The following is a 16,338-nucleotide window of genomic DNA, read 5'->3' as shown; positions in this document are numbered from 1 at the left end:
GGAGTGCAGTGGCACCATTTCAGCTCACCGCAACCTCTACCTCTTGGGTTCAAGTGATCCTCCTGCTGCCTTAGCCTCCCAAGTAGCTGGGATTACAGGCTTGTGCCACCATGCCCAGCTAATTTTTGTAGTTTTAATAGAGATGGGGTTTCACCATGTTGGCTAGGCTGGGGTTGAACTCCTGACCTCAAGTGATCTGCCCACCTCGGCCTCCCAAAGTGTTGGGATTACAGGCGTGAGCCATGGCGCCTGGCCTATAGTTGAAATTTGAAGCCCAGAGAGAACAATCTGGCTCCAGTCTCAGGGTTGGTTAGTAGAACAGCCTGTCTAGAACCCAACTCCCAGGGCATACTCCTACTGTTCCTGTTACTCAGATGTTCCCTCAGTTCATTCACTGTATTATTAAACTTCTGTCTCATCTTTTTTTCTTTTAGCACCCTCAAGGACAGGGACCTTGTCTTGGTCATCCCTGCATCCCAAGAGCCTAGCACAGGACCTGGCATGAGTAGGTGTCCAAAAATGTTTAGGGGAGGCTGGTTTGGAGAATGGTGAGTGACAGTCACAGGCATAGGCACTTAGTGCTTTATTCTCCTCTTAAGGCTCCATCAGCAGGTGGAATGGAAGACACCTCCCACCCTGACCCCTTGGGCAACCAAGGCATTATACTCCTTCACTGCCTGCTCTGTCTGGAGGACCCGCACATCAATGCCATGTTTCTTGAGGTACTCCACAGTTGATGAAGGCACCTGGGAAGGTGGAAAAGAGATGAGTAAGTAGGGGGAAAGGCCCCCCAGGGGTTCCTTTACTGCCATGAGGCAGGTGTACTCTACAGAATTAGACAGTGACAATCATCACTTCACGATCACTCAGTGTATCACCAGTCCAAAATTTGGCAGTGAGCCCCAATGAGTCAAAAAGTCCTCTTTGTCAGAGGTATCATAATACCCATGCATAAAGCTCAAGTGAAATGGAAATGAAAGAACATGGGATTTGCAGTTAGCCTTGGATTTACATCCTTACTAGCACTGTAACCTTGGGTAAGTAAATTAAATTCTCTGAGTCTTTGTTTTCATGTCTGTAAATTAGGGATATTAACACCTAGGGTTGGTATGACAACTAACTGAGCTAAGGGTATGTGAAACATCTACCTTGGTGTGCAAACTCCATAAATGTTAAATGTTTGAGTTCGTCTAAACTGAGTCTAAATTTCTTCTTTGCCGCATGCTAGCTAAGAAATGTTAGGCTAGCTCTTTAAAGTCTCCCAGCCCCAATTTCTTCCCTTGTAAAATAGGTATAATAGTACTTACATCACAGGGTTGGTGTGAGGATGAAATTGACTCATGTATGTACACTGCAGCTCAAATGTCTTCTCACAAAGGCCTTTCTTGCCCACCCCCTAGTAGCCCAGCATAAGTCACCATTTTCCTCACTGCGTTTATTATTATCTAAAGTTGTCTAGTTTTTTATTATCCTTGAGGGGCATGAACCTTGTTTGTCTTGTTTATCGCACCGTCACCAGTTTCTAGAATAGTGCCTTACCCATAGAAAATGCTTAATAAATATCTGTAAATGAATTTATATAAAAGATGTTCTTAATAGTGACAGCTATTATTAGATATTTTCTCAACTCTGGCTTGTCCTGAATATTTTTTAAAAATAGATTTTAATTAGACTCTGCCTCAGAAAGAACTCAAGTGAAATATTTTTTAATATGCCCTATATTTTCTATATATTTGAGATTTATAAAAGTACCCTATCAGATAGGAATTATTGTAATGGGGAAAAAAAACTAGTTTAAAATTTTAAAATATAAATAGGCCGGGCATGGTGGCTCAAGCCTTTAATCCCAGCACTTCAGGAGGCCAAAATGGGAGGATTGCTTGAGCCCTACTGATGAAGGTGCCCTATATATATAAAGCCCTAGATATAAGGGGCACCTTCATCAGTAAGGAACAGGACTGTAGGACATCTATAAAGGAAAGAATGAGGTAGGCCTCTATATGGAAGACTATCCATAATACAGTAATGTAAGTGGGGGAAAAAGTTATAGAATACATATAGCACTGACCTATTTATGTAAAATGGTTATAAGTATATAAACGTATATCTATATGTGTAAGTGTGTATATATTTGCAGATGCATTCAGAGAAGACTGGAGAAATATACATCAAATGTGAAGATTGGGAAGGGACTCTCCCACCTTTTTACTTCTACATTTCTGCATTGAATTTTTAAATCTTTTACAATGAGCATATATTATTTCTGTAAGAAAATTAAAAAATAAGCCAGGCATGGTGGCTCACACCCGTAATCCCAACACTTTGGGAGGCTGAGGCAGGTGGATCACGAGGCCAGGAGATCAAGACCATCCTGGCTAACACGGTGAAACCCCGTCTCTACTAAAAATACAAAAAAATTAGCCAGGCGTGGTGGCGGGCGCCTGTAGTCCCAGCTACTCGGGAGGCTGAGACAGGAGAATGGCATGAACCCGGGAGGCAGAGGTTACAGTGAGCCAAGATGGCGCCACTGCACTCAGCCTGGGCGACAGAACAAGACTCCGTCTCAAAAAAAAAAAAAGAAAAAGAAAAAGAAAATTAAAAAATAGGCCAGACGTGGTAGCTCACATTTGTAATCCTAGCATTTTGGGAGGCCGAGGCGGGAGATCATTTGAGCTCAGGAGCTCAAGACCAGCCTGGGCAACAATAGTGAGACCCCATCTATATTTAAAAAAAAAAAAAATTAAATTAAATTTTTTTCTGAAGAGGGGAAAACTACAAATGTGTCCAAGAAAAGAAAAATTAGAAGTACTATAAAATATACTATGAGGATATAAAGTATTATTAAAATATAAAGGACCAAATAGTGATCCTTGTAGAACTTGAGGGATTCTGAGAAATAGTTGAAATGACACTGTCTCAGGGTTAGGTAGACTGGAGAGCCCAACGCTGATGAGGCAGAGGAATGTGTGCAGCCATTGCTATCCTGGGTCAGCAAAATGAGGGTACATGATATATAAAGATGACCTCCCAAGAAGGACAAGTCTGTAAGACAAAGGCCCAAGAGATCCCCACCTGTCCTCAGGAATGCTGTGCATACCAACACCTACCTTCAAGGCCTCACTCATCCCTCGGCCAATCACAAGAGTCTGTACACCCTTCTCAACAACTTCCTTCACATCTGCAGGCTGCACACCAGGAGAATGCTGGATGTGGAAAGAGAAAGTAGACAGGTACCTGCTCTCAATCTTTCATTGCAATAGGCATTCTTGTGGGATTCATTCATTCAAGAAATGTCTACTGAGGTTCACTTTGTGCCAAGCATCACTCATAGGCTCTTTAAGGCACTTAGGGAGGCTGACGAGGCAGGATCCCTTGAACCTAGGAGTTCAAGACCAGCCTGGGCAACATAGGGAGACCGTGTCTCTACAAAAAATAAAAACTTAGCTGGGTGTGGTGGCTTATGCTTGTAGGCCCAGCTACTCAGGAGAGCTGAGTTGGGAGGATTGCTTGGGCCTGGGAGGTCGAGGCTGCAGTGAGCCATGACTGCACCACTGCACTCCATCCTGGGCAACAGAGTGAGACCCTATCTAAAAAAAAAAAAAGAAAGAAAAAGAGATAAATAAACAAAATCCGGGAAACAAGGCATTCCAAGTACAGGAAAAAGCATTTAAAAAGGCTCAGGACCTTTTGGCTGGAACAACCATCTTCCAGTAATTTGCCAAAATGACAAATACAAAGGGAAAGAGGAGATGCACCCAATATATGTCCTCTAGGCCTTTTAGAAAATATGGAGTTGTTCCTTTGGCCACATGGTACATGTGAATCTATAAGACAGGTGATACTGTAGACTACATCAAGGGAATGGGTACTGTTCAAAAAGGAATGTCCCACAAATGTTACCATGGCAAAACTGGAAGAGTCTACGGTATTACCCAACATGCTGTTGGCATTGTTGTAAACAAATAAGTTACAGGCCAGATTCTTGCCAAGAGAATTGTGCCTATTGAGCACATTAAGCACACTAAGAGCCAATAGAGCTTCCTGAAATGTGTGAAGGAAAATGTTTAGTAAAAGAAGGAAGCCAGAGAGAAAGGTACCCGGGTTCAAATTAAACGCCAGCCTGCTCCACCCAGAAAAGCACACTGTGTAAGAACCAGTGGGAAGGAGCCTGAGTTGCTGGAGCCTATTCCCTGTGAATTCACGCCATAATTTGTGTTAAAAAACAACAACAACAACAACAACAACAAAAAACCTCTGGACTGTACATTAAAAAAAAAAAAAAGGTGGCCAGGTATGGTGGCTCACACCTGTAATGCCAGTACTTTGGGAGGCTGAGGTCAGGAGTTTGATACCAGCCTGGTCAACATGGCGAAACCCCATCTCAACTAAAAATACAAAAATTAGCTGGGTGTGGTGGCGTGTGCCTGTAGTCCCAGCTATTCGGGAGGCTGAGGCAGGAGAATCACTTGAACCTGGGAGGCAGAGGTTGCAGTGAGATGAGATCATGCCATTGCACTCCAGCCTGGGCAACAAGACCAAGACTTCATCTCAAAAAAAAAAAAAAAAAAAAGGCGGCTGGGTGTGGTGGCTCACACCTGTAATCCCAGCACTTTGGGAGGCTGAGGCGGGTGGATCACGAGGTCAGGAGATCAAGAACATCCTGGCTAACACGGTGAAACCCCGTCTCCACTAAACATACAAAAAATTAGCCAGGCCAGGTAGCGGGTGCCTATAATCCCAGCTACTCGGGAGGCTGAGGCTGGAGAATGGCGTGAACCTGGGAGGCGGAGCTTGCAGTGAGCCAAGATTGTGCCACTGCACTCCAGCCTGGGCGATAGAACGAGACTCTGTCTCAAAAAAAAAAAAAAAGGCTCAGAGGAAAGAAAAAGACTAGAAGAACAGTTAAAGTCAGTACAACTTGTGTGTAGAGTGACAGATGAGGTGGGAAAAGAAAGCACTTGCATAGCATGCTAAAATTTTGACTTTAGAAAAATTTCATAACAATCTCTATATTGTTACTTTTTTTCTGAACTTCCTAATCTTCCCAGCTAACTCCAGGAAACTTCTTTTTATGCTTTAAAACCTACCAATCACTCTGAAAAGTCTTCCCAGTCTTCTAGGCACATTTAAGGTGATGTGTTTAACAAAGATGAATTGAGCATTAAAGGATGGTAGCTTCTTGAACTACCTCTGTGTCAGCAAAGGGGATATGGGAGTTAGAGTTTGGGAACTACCAGCCCAACCTACCGGGCTCCGCCTGTTATGTATCTGCACAAGGACAATGCTTTTAGCACTGAAGCTCACAAAGACAAAGCATTCCTTTCCTGACCCATATACCTCTATCCTTTTCATTCATTCATCCAGCATTTACTGAGAACTTAACTCTGTGCCAAGTCTCAGTATTTCTAAGCAGTAGCAATACTGAGATGAACCAAATGTTCCATGGAGTTTCATTCAGGTAAGGTTAGTGAAAATGTGCAAATATTTGTAGTAGGATGAGAAGAAATGGAGTTGAGGATCTCAGAAGACAGAGTGAATAAACCCAAGTGGGAAACTGTCATGGAAGACATGCTGTTTTAACTGGGTCTCGAAGTATGAAAATGAATAGGCCTTGATGCAGTGGTTGTAGAAGGGGTACATTCTAATGGTAGAGATGGTATAGGAAAAGAGCTGTTGAAATTATCAAAGAGATAACAAATGGGCGAGAGAAAGAAGCGTTTTCCAGTTCAGGAAGATGAGGCGTTATGGAGATAGGAATGAAATTTATATATTTATGAAAGGCATGGGGGCCAGGCACAGTGGCTCATGCCTGTAATCCCAGCACTTTGGGAGGCCAAGGAGGGAGGATTACCTGAGGTCAGGAGTTCAAGACCAGCCTGGCTAAGGTGGTGAAACCTTGTCTCTACTAAAAATACAAAAATTAGCTGGGTGTGGTGACATGCGCCTGTAATTCCAGCTACTCAGGAGGCTGAGGCAGGAGAATCACTTGAACCCAGGAAGTGGAGGTTGCAGTGAGCTGAGATTGTGCCACTACACTCCAGCCTGGGCGACAAGAGCGAAACTCTGTCTCAAAAAAAAGGAAAAAGAAAAAAAAGAAATGTATGGGGAGGATGAATATGAGTTTTCATTAAATCCTGTAATAATAATGTCTTACATATTTACATGTGCAGTTTTATTTTTTTTAATTTTTTTTTTTCGAGACGGAGTCTCACTCTCTCACCCAGAGCTCACATTCTAGTAAAATGAAACAAGAGGCCACTGACTGCTGGAAATCCAAGTGTAAGGTCATAGGAGACTACAAACCCATAATCCTCTGGAGATTAGACTGGAGACAGCCACAGCCCATTGGAGTGGCTGGATCAATGGAACTCAAGTGATGAACTGGGCTGCTGCTGCTTTACTGCAGGCTCACAGTGTCATGTACAAAGCAATGAAAGATAACTCTGCAAGGGCCTGTGGATCCAGGCGTTGGCAGTGAGTACTCAATTTTGTGCAGAGGCCTGGGATTGGAGCATGAGACTATTCTTGAGGCATCCTCAACCTGCCACTAGCAATTCCTGTGCTGCTTCCAATCCCTCAGGGCAAATCACTAAGGCTCTTCTTCCTATTGAGTGTCTGATTCTGTTCCTCTACTTTAAGAGGCTTTCTGTCACACGATCTAAGGTGGTAAAAGCTTATTGTTTTTTCTGCGGGGGAAGCTATTAATTGTGGAAAAATGTCCAGCTAATATCCATTATGCCAGCTAAACAACAAGATGGCATCCTGTCTGTCTTGAACATTTCTCCCTATTTCATGCTAACTTTAAAAAGAAAACATCCTAAACTACTCTTCCAAAGAAGTATTTCCTTCTGCCAAAATTAAGTGAGCATAAATGGGTAGTAGCAATGCTATCATCTGGCTGTATTGCTGATAAAAGCAGATTCTGTGAGTGAAGTTTAAAGGATCTCTGGAATCTATCCCCTGTGGACACTGCCTGAGTCACATTCTCATTATTGCTTGTCTGAATTAACAGGCTGTTAGATAATCTTGCTGCCTCTGCCAGGGCAGAGGCCTGTTTTTGTGCTACAGGCCCCTCTGGCAGTCTATTGAGGCCGATGGTCCCCTTCTCAGAATAATGTTTTAGAATACACAAAAGAAGATATGTAAGATTATAGAGGAAACATTTCATACAAGTGGAATTATCAAAATATTAACAACAAACTTTTGGTCTAGTATTATATGTGCTTCTTTATTAGTTTAGGAAAATGGAAATCTTTTCCAAAAGTCTGCTAGCCAACTTACCCTCCCATCTCATAATGGCAGATGACTAGTTGTTCTTTCAAAATCCATTCTGCCCATTTTCTGGGGCATATAGCTGATAAGCTAGACACTCCGTTTTCTGTACTTCTTGCAGTTAAGTGTGGTCATGTGACTGTGCTATCACTAATATAAAATTCAATGGAACATGAGCAGAAGAAATGATTTCATATATAGGTTTGGTATGAGCTTTTCTTCTCTTTCCTCTTCCTTGCAAGTTAGAGCCCTGCCATGCCTACAACCGGTTCCTACAATTCAAATGTTCTAGGAGATGATAGAGCAACAGAAAGAAAAAACCTAGGCCCCTAAATGAAATTGTGCTATCCACATCTCTCCCACCCTACCACCAGTTTGGACTGGCCACAATAATTTATGAGAGAAAGACACTTCTATCTTCTTTATACTACTGAATTTTGAGATTTCTATTACAACACCTTGGCCTTCACACTAAGTAATCATGCTAAGTAATCCATTACTAAACTAAACCATGACTAGTTAGGCAAATCATGTGCAGTAGAATGAATGTTGGGGACTCAACCACATTAGACACTATGTCTAATTTGCAAAATATATACAAGGGAGACATATTATAGGGGCCTTTACCTTATGGGAATTCAACTATATGGGTCCAGAGAAGGAGAGAGTAAGAACTATGGAAATAGAGTAATTCAGTCATTCTTTTTTGTTTTTGAGACAGGGTCTCACTCTGTCACTGAGGCTGGAGGGCAGTGGTGCGATCAGGGCTCACTGCAGCCTCAATCTCCCAGGCCCAAGTGATCCTCCCACCTCAGCCTCCCAAGTAGCTGGGAATACAGATGTGCCACCATGCCTGGCTAATTTTTTAACTTTCTGTAGCAACGAGGTCTCTCTATATTTCCCAGGCTTGTCTTGAACTCCTAGGCTCAAACAATCCTCCCATCTTGGCCTCCCAACGTGTTGAGATTACAGGTGTGAGCCACTGTGCCTGGCAATTCAGTCATTCTATTCAAGGAACATATGCCCTGGATTGTACATGAGATAGCAGACAAGTATCTACTATTCCTTCTATGTCAATTTCATAGTTGCTGCTTCCAATATGAACCTTTGACTCACTGAGTGTATTTCTAGTGTTTAGAACCACAGTATGCATCTTTTCACATAATATACACCCTAAATGCAAGGCAACTAATTAATCTGGTTCTCAATCAAGAATAACCACTATGTTCTTTTTTTTATTTTTTATTTTTTGAGATGGCATCTCACTCTGTTGCCCAGGCTGGAGTGCAGTGGCTTGATCTTGGCTCACTGCAACCTCCAACTCCTGGGTTCAAGCGATTCTCCCTGCCTCAGCCTATAGCTGGGATTACAGGCATGTGCCACCACGCCTGGCTAATTTTTGTATTTTTAGTAGAGATGGGCCCAAGAATAATCATTATGTTCTAATATTAAAGGGATCATCTTGGCCAGGAGCGGTGGCTCATGCTCGTAATCCCAACACTTTGGGAGGCTGAGGCGGGCGTATCACCTGAGGTCAGGAGTTCGAGACCAGCCTGGCAAACATGGTGAAACTCCATCTCTACTAAAAATACCAAAATTAGCTGGGTGTGGTAGCAGGCACCTGTAATCCCAGCTACTCGGGAGGCTGAGGCAGGAGAATCGCTTAAACATGGGAGGCAGAGGTTGCAGTGAGCCAGGATCGCGCCACTGAACTCCAGCCTGGGCGAAAAGAGTGAAACTCTGTCTCAAAAAAAAAAGGGATCATCTTAAAGGATTTAAACTATTTGCAAATTTTATCATAATTGCTGACTTTAAAATGTTAGTCCCGTAATAAGATTCAAGTCCACCATATTAGCTGCAATAATGAGAGTTATAGGGGTAGGCAGAGAGGCTCACACCTGTAATCTCAGTGCTTTGAGGGGCTGAGGCAGGAGGGTCGCTTGAGGCCAGGAGTTTGAGACCAGCCTGGGCAACATAGTGAGACTTCGTCTCATAAAAAATCAGCCAGGTGCGGTGGCTCATGCCTACAATCCCAGCACTTTGGGAGGCCAAGGTGGGTGGATCTCTTGAGGCCAGGAGTTCAAGACCATCCTGGCCAACATAGTGAAACCCTGTCTCTACTAAAATTACAAAAATTAGCCAGGCGTAGTGGCACATGCCTGTAATCCCAGCTACTCAGGAGGCTGAGGCACAAGAATTGCTTAAATGCAGGCTACCTTCTTTGGGTCCCCTCCCTTTGTATGGGAGCTCTGTTTTCACTCTTAAATCTTGCAACTGCACTCTTCTGGTCCGTGTTTGTTATGGCTCGAGCTGAGTTTTCGCTCACCGTCCACCACTGCTCTTTGCCGCTGTCACAGACCCGCTGCTGACTTCCATCCCTCTGGATCCGGCAGGGTGTCTGCTGTGCTCCTGAGCGCCCATTGCCGCTCCCGATTGAGCTAAATAAAGGCTTGCCATTGTTCCTGCATGGCTAAGTGCCCGGGTTCGTCCTAATCAAGCTGAACACTAGTCACTGGGTTCCACGGTTCTCTTCCGTGACCCACGGCTTCTGATAGGGCTATAACACTCACAGCATGGCCCAAGATTCCATTCCTTGGAATCCGTGAGGCCAAGCACCCTTGGTCAGAGAACACGAGGCTTGCCACCATCTTGGAAGTGGCCCACGACCACATTAGGAGCTCTGGGAGCAAGGACCCCCCCGGTAACATTTGGCAACCATGAAGGGACCTCCAAAGCAATGGGAAACGTTCCCCCCAAGGCAAAAACACCCCTAAGATATATTCTGGAGAATTGGGACCAATTTGACTCTCAGACACTAAGAAAGAAACGACTTATATTTTTCTGCAGTACCACCTGGCCATGATATCCTCTTCAAGGGGGAGAAGCCTGGCCTCCTGAGGGAAGTATAAATTATAACACCATCTTACACCTAGACCTCTTTTGTAGAAAAGAAGGAAGAGTGAAGTGCCATATGTACAAACTTTCTTTTCATTAAGAGACAACTCGCAATTATGTAAAAAGTGTCATTTATGCCCTACAGGAAGCCCTCGAGTCTACCTCCCTACTCCGGTGTCCCCCCAACTCCTTCCCCAACTAATAAGGACACCCCTTCAACCTAAACGATCCAAAAGGAGATAGACAAAGGGGTAAACAATGAACCAAAGAGTGCCAATATTCCCCAATTATGCCCTCTCCAAGTGGTGGGAGGAGGAGAATTCGGCCCAGCCAGAGTACACGTACCTTTTTCTCTCTCAGACTTGAAGCAAATTAAAATAGACCTAGGTAAATTCTCAGATAACCCTGATGGCTATATTGATGTTTTACAAGGGTTAGGACAATCCTCTGATCTGACATGGAGATATAATGTTACTGCTAAATCAGACACTAACGCCAAATGAGAGAAGTGCCACCATAACTGCAGCCTGAGAGTTTGGCGATCTCTGGTATCTCAGGTCAATGATAGGATGACAACAGAGGAATGAGAACGATTCCCCACAGGCCAGCAGGCAGTTCCCAGTGTAGACCCTCACTGGGACACAGAATCAGAACATACAGATTGGTGCCGCAAACATTTGCTACCTTGCGTGCTAGAAGGACTAAGGAAAACTAGGAAGAAGCCTATGAATTATTCAATTATGTCCACTATAACACAGGGAAAGGAAGAAAATCCTACCGCCTTTCTGGAGAGACTAAGGGAGGCATTGAGAAAGCATACCTCTCTGTCACCTGACTGTATTGAAGGCCGACTAATCTTAAAGGATAGGTTTATCACTCAGTCAGCTGCAGACATTAGAAAAAACTTCAAAAAACTTAGAAACCCTATTGAACTTGGCAACCTTGGTTTTTTTTAATAGAGATCAGGAGGAGCAGGCAGAACGGGACAAACGGGATTTTAAAAAGGCCACCGCTTTAGTCATGGCCTTCAGGCAAGCGGACTTTGGAGGCTCTGGAACACAGAAAGGCTAGGGAAATTGAATGCCTAATAGGGCTTGCTTCCAGTGCGGTCTACAAGGACACTTTAAAAAAGATTGTCCACATAGAAATAAGCCGCCCCCTCGTCCATGCCTGTTATGTCAAGGGAATCGCTGGAAGGCCCACTGCCCCAGGGGACGAAGGTCCTCTGAGTCAGAAGCCATTAACCAGATGATCCAGCAGCAGGACTGAGGGGGCCCAGGGCAAGTGCCAGCTCATGCCATCACCCTCACAGAGCCCCGGGTATACTTGACCATTGAGGGCCAGGAGGTTAACTGTCTCTTGGATACTGGCGCGGCCTTCTCAGTCTTACTCTCCTGTCCTGGACAACTGTCCTCCAGATCTGTCACTATCCAAGGGGTCCTAGGACAGCCAGTCACTACATACTTCTCTCTCAGCCACTAAGTTGTGACTGGGGAACTTTACTCTTTTCACATGCTTTTCTAATTATGCCTGAAAGCCCCACTCTCTTGTTAGGGAGAGACATTCTAGCAAAAGCAGGGGCCATTATACACCTGAACATAGGAGAAAGAACACCCATTTGTTGTCCCCTGCTTGAGGAAGGAATTAATCCTGAAGTCTGGGCAACAGAAGGACAATATGGATGAGCAAAAAATGTCCATACTGTTCAAATTAAATTAAAGGATTCTGCCTCCTTTCCCTACCAAAGGCAGCACCCGCTTAGACCCGAGGCCCAACAAGGACTCAAGAAAATTGTTAAGAACCTAAAAGCCCACGGCCTAGTAAAACCATGCAATAGCCCCTGCAATACTCCAATTTTAGGGGTACAGAAACCCAACAGACAGTGAACGTTAGCGCAAGATCTCAGGATTATCAATGAGGCTGTTGTCCCTTTATACCCAGCTGTACCTAACCGTTGTACTCTGCTTTCCCAAATACCAGAGGAAGTGTAGTGGTTTACAGTCCTGGACCTTAAGGATGCCTTTTTCTGCATCCCTGTACATCCTGACTCTCAATTCTTGTTTGCCTTTGAAGATCCTTCAAACCCAATGTCTCAATTCACCTGGACTGTTTTACCCCAAGGGTTCAGGGACAGCCCCCATCTATTTGGCCAGGCATTAGCCCAAGACTTGAGCCAGTTCTCACACCTGGACACTCTTGTCCTTCAGTACATGGATGATTTACTTTTAGCTGCCCTTTCAGAAACCTTGTGCCATCAAGCCACCCAAGCGCTCTTAAATTTCCTTGCCACCTGTGGCTACCAGGTTTCCAAACCAAACGCTCAGCTCTGCTCACAGCAGGCTAAATACTTAGGGCTAAAATTATCCTAAGGCACCAGGGCCCTCAGTGAGGAATGTACCCAGCCCACACTGGCTTATCCTCATCCCAAACCCTAAAGCAACTAAGAGGATTCCTTGGCATAATAGGCTTCTGCCAAATATGAATTCCCAGGTATGGTGAAATAGCCAGGCCATTATATACACTAATTAAGGAAACTCAGAAAGCAATACCCATTTAGTAAGGTGGACACCTGAAGCAGAAGCAGCTTTCCAGGCCTAAAGAAGGCCCTAACCCAAGCCCCAGTGTTAAGCTTGCCAACGGGGCAAGACTTTGTATATATCACAGAAAAAACAGGGATAGCTCTAGGAGTCCTTACACATGTCTGAGAGACGAGCTTGCAACCTGTGGCATACCTGAGTAAGAAAACTGATGTAGTGGCAAAGGGTTGGCCTCATTGTTTATGGGTAATGGCAGCAATAGCAGTCTTAATATCTAAAGCAGTTAAAATAATACAGTGAAGAGATCTTACTGTGATCTCATGATGTGAACGGCATACTCACTGCTAAAGGAGACTTGTGGCTGTCAGACAACCATTTACTTAAATATCAGGCTGTATTACTTGAAGGGCCAGTGCTGCGACTGTGCACTTGTGCAACTCTTAACCCAGCCACATTTCTTCCAGACAATGAAGAAAAGATAGAACATAACTGTCAACAAGTAATTGCTCAAACCTATGCCACTCGAGGGGACCTTTTAGGGGTTCCCTTGACTGATCCCAACCTCAACTTGTATACTGATGGAAGTTCCTTTGTAGAAAAAGGACTTCAAAATGCGGGGTATGCCTCAGTGATAATGGAATACTTGAAAGTAATCCCCTCACTCCAGGAACTAGTGCTCAGCTGGCAGAACTAATAGCCTTCACTCGGGCACTAGAATTAGGAGAAGGAAAAAGGGTAAATATATATACAGACTCTAAGTATGCTTACCTAGTCCTCCATGCCCATGCAGCAATATGGAGAGAAAAGGAATTCCTAACTTCCGAGGGAAGACCTATCAAACATCAGGAAGCCATTAGGAAATTATTATTGGCTGTACAGAAACCTAAAGAGGTAGCAGTCTTACACTGCTGGGGTCATCAGAAAGGAAAGGAAAGGGAAATAGAAGGGAACTACCAAGCAGATATTGAAGCAAAAAGAGCTGCAAGGCAGGACCCTCCATCAGAAATGCTTATAGAAGGACCCCTAATATGGGGTAATCCCCTCTGGGAAACCAAGCCCCTGTACTCAAAAGAAGAAATAGAATGGGGAACCTCAGGAGGACATAGTTTCCTCCCCTCAGGATGGCTAGCCACTGAAGAAGGAAAAATACTTTTGCCTGCAGCTAACCAATGGAAATTATTTAAAACCCTTCACCAAACCTTTCACTTAGGCATTGATAACACCCATCAGATGGCCAAATCATTACTGGACCAGGCCTTTTCAAAACTATCAAGCAGATAGTCAGGGCCTGTAAAGTGTGCCAAAGAAATAATCCCCTGCACTGCAGGCCATACATTTCAATCCCTGTATCTCTAACCTCCTTGTTAAGTTTGTCTCTTCCAGAATCGAAGCTGTAAAACTACAAATCGTTCTTCAAATGGAGTCCCCGATGCAGTCCATGACTAAGACCTACCGCGGACCCCTGGACTGGCCTGCTAGCCCATGCTCTGATGTTAATGACATCAAAGGCATCCCTCCCAAGGAAATCTCAACTGCACAACCCCTACTATGCCCCAATTCAGCAGAAAGCAGTTAGAGCGGTCATCGGCCAACCTCCCCAACAGCACTTGGGTTTTCCTGTTGAGAGGGGGGACTGAGAGACAGGACTAGCTGGATTTCCTAGGCCGACTAAGAATCCCTAAGCCTAGCTGGGAAGGTGACCACATCCACCTTTAAACACAGGGCTTGCAACTTAGCTCACACCCAACCAATCAGGTAGCAAAGAGAGCTCGTTAAAATGATAATTAGGCAAAAACAGGAGGTAAAGAAATAGCCAATCATCTATCGCCTGAGAGCACAGCAGGCATTCGAGCCAGCATTCGAGCCGGCAATGGCAACCCTCTTTGGGTCTCCTCCCTTTGTATGGGAGCTCTGTTTTCACTCTATTAAACCTTGCAACTACAAAAAAAAAAAAAAAAAAAAAAAAAAAAGAATTGCTTAAACGCAGGAGGTGGAGGTTGTAGTGAGCCGAGATTGCACAACTGCACTCCAGCCTGGGTGACAGAGCAAGAGTCTGTCTCAAAAAAAAAAAAAAAAAAAAAATTATATATATTAGCCAGGCATGGTGGCACACAACTGTAGTCTCAGCTACTCAGGAGGCAGACGCGACAGGATTGCTTGAGTCCAGGAGTTTGAGGTTATAGTGAAATATGATCATACCACTGTACTCCAGCCTGGGTCACCCTGTGAGGGACAGCATTAGGACAAATACCTAATGCATGTGGGGCTTAAAACCTAGATGACGGCCGGGCATGGTGGCTCACGCCTGTAATCCCAGCACTTTGGGGGCCAATGTGGGCAGATCACAAGGTCAGGAGTTCAAGACCAGCCTGGCCAATATGGTGAAACCCTGTCTCTACTAAAAATACAAAAATTAGCAGGGCATGGTGGCGCGCACCTGTAGTCCCAGCTACTTGGGAGGCTGAGGCAGGAGAATCACTTGAACCTGGGAGGTGGAGGCTGCAGTGAGCCAAGATTACACCAATGCCCTCCAGCCTGGGTGACAGAGCGAGACTCCATCTCAAAAAAAAAAAAAAAAAAAAACAACTTAGTTGATGGGTTGATAGGTGCAGCAAACCATCCTGGCACATGTATACCTATGTAACAAACCTGCATGTTCTGCACATGTATCCGAGAACTTAAAGTAAAATTAAAATAAATAAATAAATAAATAAAACAAAATAATCAGAGTCATAGGATCCAAGGCTTGGATTGATCTTAAATATCAATCTAGCCTCAACCAATTATATGACTTTAGAGCTTCCTACAAAAATATTTATAGATATTCCTATAAAAATAAATATTTATAGATAGTGACAAATTGAAGAGCTCTTCCCATGATTCTACTCCAGCATTTTTTCCTACACTTCTACATCTAGACATATGTTTTTCCTGCCAGTAAGCTAGTTACCACTGTTTACCTGGGAAACTTCTCCTTCAAGAGTCAGGTCAAAGATCCCACTTTCTGTGATGAATACCTCTAAGTGATCTAGGCAGTCTTAGGTATTCCTTCCTCTCATTACCATTATACCTCTCTTGGTTCACCTACCGTGGCACTTATTACAATTATCTTTTTGCTTAATTCCTCTATAGAGCTTCTTGAAGGCAGAAAAGGTGATTTATCTTAAAGACAACGCCAGTAAGCAGAACCTACATATCTTTTAATGTTGGGTGATGATATATGCACTATTACTTCATAGTGAATTAATGATGCTACACATCCAAATTCATTTTTGGATGCTAGAATATTTGAGCTTAAATGAAGGGTTCTAACATGCTCTGAGAAATCACCAGTCCGTCCTTTCATTCTTGGGAGCTTCCACCTTGTATTCTGTTTTCAACTTTGACTTCAGTAAAGAATGAAATATGGAATACTGACATGGTTTGGATTTGTGTCCCTGCCCAAATCTCATGTCAAATTGTAATCCCCAATGTTGGAGAAGGGGACTGGTGGGAGGTGAATGGATCATGGGGCCAGTATCCCCCTTGCTGTTCTCATGATAGTGAGTGAGATCTGGTTGTTTAAAGTGTATAGCACCTCTCTGCTTGCTCTCTTCCTCTTGCTCCAGCCGTGCCAGCTTCCTCTTCACCTTCT

At 44.0% G+C, this 16,338-nt stretch overlaps 1 protein-coding gene across 12 annotated transcripts in view; it reads right to left on the bottom strand.

Annotated features, from left to right (window-relative positions):
- Positions 1–559: 559 nt before the first annotated feature.
- AAMDC (adipogenesis associated Mth938 domain containing) overlaps positions 560–16,338 on the bottom strand; it is a 51,307-nt gene continuing 35,528 nt past the window's right edge. For all 12 annotated transcript variants that reach the window (XM_055094723.2, XM_063608677.1, XM_055094724.2 and 9 more), the window contains 2 exons: positions 3,108–3,203; positions 560–746 (listed from right to left, as the gene is read on the bottom strand). In XM_055094723.2, coding sequence (XP_054950698.1) covers positions 606–746; positions 3,108–3,203 — 237 coding nt within the window. In that variant the 3' untranslated portion in view covers positions 560–605. The remainder of the gene's footprint in view (positions 747–3,107; positions 3,204–16,338) is intronic.

Source organism: Pan paniscus, chromosome 9 (genome assembly GCF_029289425.2).
Source record: "Pan paniscus chromosome 9, NHGRI_mPanPan1-v2.0_pri, whole genome shotgun sequence".
NCBI lineage: Eukaryota > Metazoa > Chordata > Mammalia > Primates > Hominidae > Pan > Pan paniscus.
Note: the sequence above shows the minus strand (reverse complement) of the source record. Positions and strands in the feature narration are given on the sequence as shown.